This window comes from Elaeis guineensis, chromosome 9 (genome assembly GCF_000442705.2).
Source record: "Elaeis guineensis isolate ETL-2024a chromosome 9, EG11, whole genome shotgun sequence".
NCBI lineage: Eukaryota > Viridiplantae > Streptophyta > Magnoliopsida > Arecales > Arecaceae > Elaeis > Elaeis guineensis.
Genome location: NC_026001.2, coordinates 10412488 through 10422731, shown reverse-complemented (window position 1 = coordinate 10422731; position 10244 = coordinate 10412488). Strand labels below are relative to the sequence as shown.

Genomic DNA, 10244 nt, shown 5'->3' with positions numbered 1-10244 from the left:
TTTAGAGTTATAACTGTTTCACAGGTATTCATTCAGCTCCCTGGGACGTTCAGTATCTTTTGTGGAAAGATACGTAGATATAACCATGTCCTTTTACATTTTATTCAAGCTTTAAGCCCAGTTTGTGTCCAACCCCGCCCACCCCCCCCCCCCAACCAAAAAGGCCAAAAAAAAAGCTTTAAGAGTTACAAAGTGGTTTTGCCAGAATAAACAGAGATTCACAACTGAACCATCTTAGAATTTCTGTTTCCTGCAAATCGTCTCGAGGTAATCTACAAATTCCTGGGAAACATAAGCCACAATCAAATCAAGCAACAATAATGCCTTAACTTCGAGGCTAGAACAAAGAACTCTCTAGCATAGTGAAGAATCTATAATCTGCGGAGTCCAATCATACAGTCGTACTAGATGATATTTGAAAAAGAAAAAGATAAGCCATCGCCCAACCTATTTGAAACATTCTTCCTCTGGCCCTAAGTATCCAGTTACTCGTTAAGGAAGCAGTGTCCCAGTAAATAGTTTATTTGAAGTTCAAGAATAATGACAAAGGCCAATTTACAAACAATTTATAGCTGTAATTTCACTCTCCAAATCAAGCAACCCTATAATCTTCATGAAGGCAAAATTTCAAATCCTACTAGCTAAAGATGTGAACCAGAAAAGATATATTATATTCAAGGGAACATAACTTCCCTGCAGTTCCAACATGCGATTTTACCAAAGCACGTAGTATGTATTCCGTTGGTATTTTGTTGAGGGTGTGCTCTTATCTTCCATTATTACTCGCTCCGCACAGAGTTATACTTCTCAGCTAGTGGAGCAGACTTCATTATGTCATCCATCAGCTTCTTGAACTTCAAGCTACAGTCACCTCCACTGAAGAAAATAAATACAAGGAACAAAAATCTGATTGTAAGAAAATGGCAAGGTGAGTAATTAAAAAGGAAATCATCAAATTACATATTGTACGAAGTACAAACTCATGGCGAGCTAACTAACTTAGATTGTAACTAATATCTCAAATTTATTCAGAATGTCAGTCAGCTAGTTTAAAAATTAATCACTGACTTGCTCTATGATTTGCAAAGGCAGTGCAATTTGTAGATTGCAGGCTAGAAGAGAATACAGAAACAGGATTTGTTATTCTGAGGTGTGTATTTTAATGCACATGCCTTAAAGCCAACTGTGGTTACAGCTGAAACTAGCATTGAGGGGGGAAGCGTTAATTTAGGAATAGTCCACCTATTTATTTTTTTGAAAGTTGTGAGTGCTCATAGATTTTTACAAACATCAAGGAAAAACATTTCCAAAGTCAAGCAAGAAATCAGTTATATATGAGTGAAATTTAAAGCATGAATTTGCTGGTTATAAGAAGTTTAAGAGATATACTGTTCAAGTAGACCAAGAGTCATGAAACAAAAGAAAAATACGATATAGGAAAAAAAATGTGTGCACCTTTGAATGAATTAATGAAACGTTAAAACTACTGTTGTTCCAACTGAAAGTACATGTTAATGTGTAAGAATCTCACCAAATAACATAATTATGATTTAAAAATGGTGCCTAATCTACTTCTGCAGCTAGTTCTATATATATTCTATTTTCTTATTAATTTTTGAAACTTTAAAGTGCTTAAAAGATGGCAGGCCACTGAAATTGGAGATAACAAAGCAAAGACAAAGCAACATCTTCTAAAATAAATTCTATAACTTTCTTATGTGTTTTCCTTTTCCTAACTTTTATCATTTTCTTAATGTTTTCCACCAAAACTCTGAACCTAAACCGTCAAAGCTACGAAAAGTGGAGTCAACTGACCTAGCCCAAACCAAAATCTCCAGCAAATTGTGAATCTTATTTAAAAAATAACTTGCATTCCATACACATTAGTCATAACAACCATCCATGTCAAACATGATAGCACTATAATAAGCATCTCTACATTCAGCAAGCAACATGTCTGCATGTGTGAGCACATATCCACAGCCAGCATTTATATTTCCATCCCCAATAAATACGTAGACCATAGCCTATGATAAATGAAAGATGATAAGATGAAAATTAACATGGTAAATGTGCTAAAACCTGATTCGGCTCAAGGAAGCTATGGCTCGAAGTGCACTTCGGATCATGTCCTCATTACGATCTACTTCCTGCTTCACAGCATCAGCCTTTGGCTTGTGACTAACAGTTTTGTTGAGAGGATCAACCAAGGAGTCCAAAACTGCTAAGCAATAAATTAGTTAAAATTTGCGTTCTCAAAATATTTACAATGCTCTGTGGAATAGCAATCACTGTAGAAGAAGCAACCAACCTGCAAGGACAGCAGAAGGACACTTGTCCGCAAGTTTTGAGAGAATAAGATGGCAAGGCATCTTGACATCATAATGATCTGATGATAGCATTGTAAAATAAAAAAGAATAATTAGAAACACTAGGAACAATAAATTTCATTCTAGCTTGCCACAAACTTGCATACACAAGCCAATGAATACTGAATACAGATCATAAGATTTAAAAAGAAGAAGTGAGATGATAGACAAGAATCCAAATGAGGACATTTCAAGGCAAATCACATTTTTCCCAGCATAATTGCTCAAAATAGTTTTAGCTTTGGAAGGAAAAAGTACATTGTGCTCATAAAATGACAGATTAAACAGTACACATTTAAGATTAAACAGCCGCCTTCATCATGCCTAACAGGTCAATTATTTCATAAACCAAACTCACCAGTCAAACCAGATATAAGGTAAGGAACAATAAAAGATGATGGGTTCATTTGATCAAGACAACTGTCCAGCAATGTGTCAACACATTCAAAAGCTGCTTTTCTAAGCTCAAGACCATCATCTACAACATGCTTGAAAGGTCCAAGATCAACTGTCCTGATCAATTCTTGCTGCAAAAAAACAATAAGTTAATGATGACACAACAGATAAACTATCAGTATTTTCTGTTAGTATAAGAGCTCACATATCACTAATCAGAACGCAATGAATTATCTTAAAAAAGTAAAGATCAAAAACATGGCATCTGTCACAATGTTCTCAACAGAGTGGGTCATAGTATGTGGGCCTATGGTACCAATATAATGTCAGACACGATGCAAGAAGACCCAATTAACAAAGTCCAAAGGAAATTAAACATTAAAGAAGGCACTAACCAGCAGTAGCACATTATTGTAAAATAACTGCTACCACAAAGAGGTGAAAAGTTATTGCACATATTTTCCAATGACTTGAAAAGAAAACATCAAGCATGTTTGGATGGTCATGGTTGTACTAATGCTAGAAAAGCTTGGAGATGAAAGCAAATCAAGATGGAGATATGGATAATACTGCCATCAAAAACAACAGTACAATCATGCTATGCTGTGATACAACAGCCATGGGAGCTTGTGCTTATTGCTTAATAACAAGAAATATACAACATACCTTAACAACTGTCTGATCATAAAGAAGATGCAATAATTCAGACTTGTGCTTATTGCTTAATAGCAAGAAATATACAACATACCTGAACAACTGTCTGATCATAAAGAAGACGCAATAATTCAGGAAGCAAGAAATATACAACATACCTTAACAACTGTCTGATCATAAAGAAGATGCAATAATTCAGGAAGAAGCGCCTTGATTAGATTTGGTTTATTATGAGCAGCCGTACTCAAAGCCAGGACAGCTGCACGTCTAACATGCTGTGTAACAGAAAAGAAATGGATTAAATAAGTAGTTCAAATGAAGAACAAGATGGTATATTTAGAACTAGTCAGACTTGTAAGATTACCCTGTCATTATCTTTAATTAGCATCAGGAATGAAGAAATCTCAGGGTATAGAATTTCATCTACTTTTTCAGGCCGTTCAACAATAGAATATTTCACAGCAATGACAACTGTTGCTCTTGTAAATGCAGTTGGACTTGCCATACGGTCCTAAAGAAGTCAAAAACACCTTTATGTTACCAATGGGATAACTCAAGTCGGCTGGCATTTTATAATTGTCCAATGTGGTATACCTTGAGTGCCGGAATGAGCTTCCTAGGTTCAATAAGTGCAATTTTACCCAGACACTCCGCAACTACATTGCGAACCCCCTCTTCTTCACTTTCGCAATGATTGAAAAGTAAGCTCAGTATCTTCTCAACGTATGTGTCCTGGAGTTCGCCATGGCCAGCTCTATCAACAGATTGTCTTGCAATAACCTACAAGGATGTAGACAAACAGCATTAAAAGGAAAGTTAAAAGGATGAGCATAAGCATTTCAGTGGAATTTCCAAATCAAAAACACACCTCTTTCAATGAATGAAGCAAAAGGTATTGTTTCTTCTGTCGATGATCTATTTGATCCAAAATGAACGGCAAGTACTTGGACAGATTGCCCACAGCTATGTTTCCAAGAGCGTAAGATGCTGCGGATTTTATCTCCTCAAAAGGTGACTGGAAGGACTCGATAACAATATTCTCAATGTGTGCATGCATGCTAAGATCTTTTCTTCGTCCAATTTCCCCTAGACATAGCAAGGCCAAGTGTTGTTTAGCCTGAAACAAATGAAGCTCAATTATTTACTATCTTTAAAAAAAAATTGATGCTTGCATGGAATCTGAATCAACAGAACCCTCTTTGTAGATTGTGAACTATCAAAAACCAAAAATTATCAAAACAATAAAAGGCAGAAAATATGTGCAAACTAAAAATGGACAGATGAAGGAGATACTCAGAAAAGAACTTACAGTATTAGTACCACTATCATCTTTCAAAATGCCTTTAAGCATTTCTACTGTAGATGCACATTTCTGATCACCTGCTGCTAGGCAGAGTACAGCAACACACTGAGCAACTGAATATAGAGCCTGTTTAGCAAGGCCACCCGACTGCGGGGACGGTTTCACACTTGAAAGAAGAGAATCCAATAATGTCTCAAAGCTTGTATTTGCTGAATGAACTAATGAAGCAAAGAATCTCTGCAATGTCTGCAGCATGATAAGAATACTATCTTAGTATTAAGCCGGAAAAGGAAACTCCACATTCAAGCAACTTAAATCATGAAGCATACTTGTAGAGCTTGACCCTGCAATAGAGAGCTTCTAATTAATATGAGCGCTTGTGGAAGGACTTTATATCTAATAGTCAGACCAACATTTTGGCTGCATTTCCGATCAATCATCATGGTGCAGCAGAGTTCCAAAGCAAGTGCAGTCATATGCAGGTCTGTGTCACTGCCAAAACAATAACAAAATTAGTTGCATTGATTTGTAGGCATGCAGTAACATGAGGATATGATCAGTATGGAGAACCAACCTTATAAGAGTAGAAAGTTCTGCAATTATAATTTCGTAAGCAGATGATCCAAATTGATCACCGTAAGCCACAACAAGGGAGTTCAGCGTCCCCAGACTTGCCTGCCTCAATGCTCTGTTAGCCTGTAAAAGAAGTATAATGATCAAAATATGTTAGAAAGATACTTCTCTAGTTTCTTGATTTTACCAGAACATCTATTACAATTTACAGGAATGTCATTTGTCCTACTATTTTCAGTGTACCTTCCGCAGGAAAGTTGTTAATTCTGAAACTACTTGCTCCAAGACACATGAGAGATCAATCCGAAGAGGTGAATTAGCAATTACTGCAAATGCCTGGATTTATAAAACATCAATGTTGATAACATAGAACAGGAAAACATTAGCATCCCAAATCAAGATAACAAGCACCATAAGAGTGTCATGTTGTAACTTTTTAACCAAAATATTGCAATCACTTAAGAAACTTGTACCGACCATCAAACCTCCATGGCATTAGGGAGGATATGATTCCCCCTGCTACCGCTAACAAGAAAAAATAAAGAGGAAAACAAAATCATAGCTAAAAGAAAACCAAGAGGAGCAGGAGGGGTCTTTTCCATGTTTTTGCCCAGTACAAATTGATACTGAGCCAATATGACCAATTTCATGTTGGGAAGCATGTGTAGTCATCCCAACATGGTGGAGATGCTGATCCTAAAACTTTTGCACCACTTCCTCTAATTTTATTGAGTTTCTGCTAGATTATTAGGCTTAGAATTAGTCATTCCCAGCTGGCATCATAACTATTTAACGGTAACAATTGTTTATGATGATGGTTTCTCTAATAATAACTATCTGTATCTAATTCAAGACCATCCAAAACAACATATACCTCTTTTTATCTCCATAGCCATTTTCATCATATCCCTGGCCATGGAGAACCATGTTCTCTATGGCCATTTCCAGTTTTCCACAATACCCTTAGAAGCAATACAAGATTTACAATATAATGACAAGTTTTTTGCACTTCCAAAATTAGAAGAACCTACCTATTGCTCATGTGAAGAGTTGCCTAGAAAACATTGGGGAATCACAATAAATTGAACCAAAGTAACTTTTTTATAATTTGATATAGGAAGCCTTACAATAATTAACAAGCCAAGTGGCATGCTTCTACATTGATTTTAGAAATCATCCTTCTCAGTTATGTTGTTACAAGATTCACCTATTACCATAGCAAATTATTATATTTTCTATCAGAACTATCATTCATGTTTTCCTACAGCTTCCTTGCCTCTCACTTTACTGGGGCCCCATAGATCTTTGTCACATACACCAATAGCATGTTAACCAGTAAAAAGCAATAAAATTCTTATCCCTAAACAACTAGAAGATGTATTTATATGATGACAAAAGCTACATAATTTAGACAGCATTAAGGCATAGACAAAGAGCCATATCAAGCACCTTAAATTTCTCTGGTACAACAGTTTACAGCAATAAGATTCTTTTGCAGTAGTTTTTCTTCTGTGAAAATCTTTAATGGTTTGGTTCATAGTAAGACATTCTAAAGGTCAAAGGAAAGTGGCCCCCTTTCAATGGAGAAATAATACATGGGTACTCAGATCATTTACCTTTACAGCAGTGAGTCGGGTTATCTCATTACCCATCCGATCAACAAGTATGGGGAGGCATGCAGGTAGTTCCAGCTGAAGGTTATCACCAAAAGTTGAAATTATGAGGCTCATACAAGATATGGCACATTCCTTGACCTCCTGGTGAGAAAACAATCAACTTGTCGTTAGATAGAAATGGTGACATTTTCAGAATTATCAAATGCAGTTTGACAAACCTGGTCTTGATCCTGATTTGCTAAACGTGCCAAAATAGCATTATAAATCGGACTGACATAAGGTCTGAAATCCAGAGCAGATGTCTGCATCACAAGGCAACTAATCTCAATAAAGTTCTGGTGATATTTGCAAATAGTAAAGTCAGCTAACAACATTCTCACTGATATAGTCAGCTAACAAGTAATTGCCTCAAAGTTTGGGCGAAGAACGCGAACAAGCTCTCCACAGACCCGTAATGCTTCAGCAGTGACCTTATAATATCTCTCACCAACAGCAGATAATACAGGACTTGAAAGAGCCTGCAATTCACATCAGTCAGAAGAAAGATGCATAAAGGAGCAACTCATGACAGCATCTAAAAAGTTATAGGATAATGCCAGCAAGGTAATTAAATCAATCATAAGTTCAAAAAATCTCCCTTGAGTACCTATAACCGTAAGTACTACAGATTTTTAAACAAACTTGGAGAAATAAGCAAATTCCATATGCAAAAATAACTTGAGAATGGAATGCATTTTGCCTATGTAAACAGCCAAAATACCAATTCCAAATAATAGCTAAAAATGGACATGTTAGAACTTAGAAGAGTGTAATTCATAATAATTGTAGCATCCATTGCATGTAGTTTCTTTACATGGTTAAAGGGAAGAGAGGTGAATTGATGTCAAACAAGCAGGTTTCTCTAAATAGACATCGGATGATTACTATCCGGTCATGTATGATTACTTGATGAAAACCAACTTGTCAGATCAAAATGGGCATTAAAATTGAAACAATCTAGAAAGAGATGGCCAATATCTGGCAGTGATTTTGTATTGGATTGTGCACCCAAAATTCTTTAAGGATCTTCTATCTAGCAAAACATTTCACTAAGTGAACAGCACTCTCATTACAACATCACCAAAGAAGGTCATAGATGATGCAACATACATAAAACATGCACCTAACATATCCCATTCATCCAAACAACTAACACAATAGCATGTAAATGCATTAAGGTGCAGTTGTCAATTTAAATGTCCTCAACTAACAGCATTACTTTGTATATCATACCCCCTCCAGATAACAAAAAAATTAGCCATAGTAGTTTAGCATATATTGATAGTTTTAAGCTTTCAGTTGTAACATCTTTGCCTGTAGCCTTTTGGAGGAAGCGACAACTTACAGGTTACAGCCAAATCAAACTCAAATGATACTACTCCAGGAAAGTTTCATGATAAGCATTAACAATGTATAAAAAGGCAATAGCTTCTTTACATCAACTTCATGCAAAAAAGGACAAAGATACAAGAAATCATCAACTTAATATCACAATATCATATCAACATACATATAACATAAAGGTCCATAATCTCATGATAATATCATCATCCATCAACCAGAATAACATGATAACATCACTCATAAGATAAAGATGTCCACAATCACATAACATCAACCATAAAATAAGGATGCCCACGATAATATTCATACAACATAATGCACCAAACAAAACATCATCATCAATAAATAATAAAGACCATTAAAGTCCAGATAAAAAGCAAATGACAAATTGATAAATCACTAACTGCGTGACCAATCACTATCTGCCATTCTGGGCGACAAGCTCCTTGAAAATCAGAACTAGAGGAGTCCAAGTCATTCATTTGAACATCCTCCTCCTCACTTGACTCTGACGGCTCAAACTTAATCTCATCAATGCATATCTTTTTGATTCTTTGCTTTCTTTGCTTGTGAAGATGAAGCAACTCTGCAGCTTCAGCTTCTTTAGATCTCTTCTCTTTGTATCTCTTAGATTCACTAGTAGCTCCAGTTGCTTCCTCAATCATCCTCCAAGTCAGCCTTCACCATGAAAATTTCTTCATCCCCAGGCTCATTTGGAGAATTCTTCACCAACCACTCAACAGCTTCACCATCATCAAAATCTTTCGCTATTATGGGATCTCTTTTCTTCTTGAAATGCTTCTGATTGAGCCTTGCATTGAACTTGATGAAGACTTGGTCTTAATTTTTTTGTTTCTAATTTGTCCCTCTCCTTGAGTGTATACACAAGAAAAGATTGTGTATGAACTTTTAAAGATTCATTTATCCTATCACAGTTTAATGATACATATGACTAACAATTTAGATATCTACTATCTCAAATGTGCTTCAATTTCATTCACACCAAGAAGAACTACAAAGTCAAGTTCAAAATTCTCATAGTCATCACCCTTAAATTCTTTGCATCAATTCCATGCTTGAACCACCTTTCAGCTACATGGGGATTATGATATTAGTGGTTGGCAACATACTCAAGCAGTAAATGTAAATTCCCTGGAAATAATCACTCACAAGTCACTAAGCTCAAGCAGAGAGCTATAAATTCCCTGGATTAAGCTGGGACCATGAACTTTGTTTAGTGGTCATGTCCCTTCCAAATGCCACAATAGAATTGGTGTATAAGGGACCTCCCTTGAAATTTCATCCTGCAAAATTTGGTCATTATGATAGAATTTCAAAATACACTCAATCAGCTCATCCATATATCACCTATCATTTTCTATTTCATTCTTATTGTCACAGAAAAGTAGAGGTTCAAGAAGTAGCCCGCACTATGCAGCGGCTTGTAAGTTTGCATTCCATCATGAAACAATAACTTTCCAAATTGGAAGATACTTCTTCTCATCTTCATTCAAATGCAAGGTTATCTCCGCCTTTGCATTCATCAAATTAACCCTAAATAACCCATGGCCAGGTTCGCTTCACCATTTACACGCCTGAGCACATCGATCGACAGCTCCCACAACTTCAAACCAAATGCCACATTCTTCCAACATTTGGAGCTCAAAACTATACTCTGGATTTTCTTTTTTTGATCTTTGTTATACCATTATAAATCCTCCCAATAGCTGAGGTAAACATGTTCCTTAAAATCTATATGCAACATCTTGATTCTCTATCTATTTTCTCCACTAAATACCTTAGGGCATAACTAAAAGCCTGCTCAAGCATTATTAAAATCAATTTCAAACAGATCTAAAATAAAATTGATTTAAACAAAGTCAACATTTCACATTATCAATGATTTAATCCGAACTCAACATTTTGCATTTTTAGATTCTTGTATCTTGT

General features: G+C 35.9%; 1 protein-coding gene across 1 annotated transcript in view; it reads right to left on the bottom strand.

Annotated features, from left to right (window-relative positions):
* Window positions 1–492: 492 nt before the first annotated feature.
* LOC105051697 (cullin-associated NEDD8-dissociated protein 1) overlaps window positions 493–10244 on the bottom strand; it is a 34774-nt gene continuing 25022 nt past the window's right edge. Inside the window, exons 15-29 of the mRNA XM_010932253.4 lie at window positions 7319–7429; window positions 7130–7213; window positions 6912–7052; window positions 5539–5631; window positions 5297–5418; window positions 5052–5214; window positions 4729–4968; window positions 4288–4536; window positions 4014–4199; window positions 3784–3930; window positions 3578–3694; window positions 2728–2896; window positions 2312–2389; window positions 2083–2221; window positions 493–876 (exon numbers count right to left, since the gene is read on the bottom strand). Of these exons, the coding sequence (XP_010930555.1) occupies window positions 780–876; window positions 2083–2221; window positions 2312–2389; window positions 2728–2896; window positions 3578–3694; window positions 3784–3930; window positions 4014–4199; window positions 4288–4536; window positions 4729–4968; window positions 5052–5214; window positions 5297–5418; window positions 5539–5631; window positions 6912–7052; window positions 7130–7213; window positions 7319–7429 (2136 nt within the window). The 3' untranslated portion in view covers window positions 493–779. The remainder of the gene's footprint in view (window positions 877–2082; window positions 2222–2311; window positions 2390–2727; window positions 2897–3577; window positions 3695–3783; window positions 3931–4013; window positions 4200–4287; window positions 4537–4728; window positions 4969–5051; window positions 5215–5296; window positions 5419–5538; window positions 5632–6911; window positions 7053–7129; window positions 7214–7318; window positions 7430–10244) is intronic.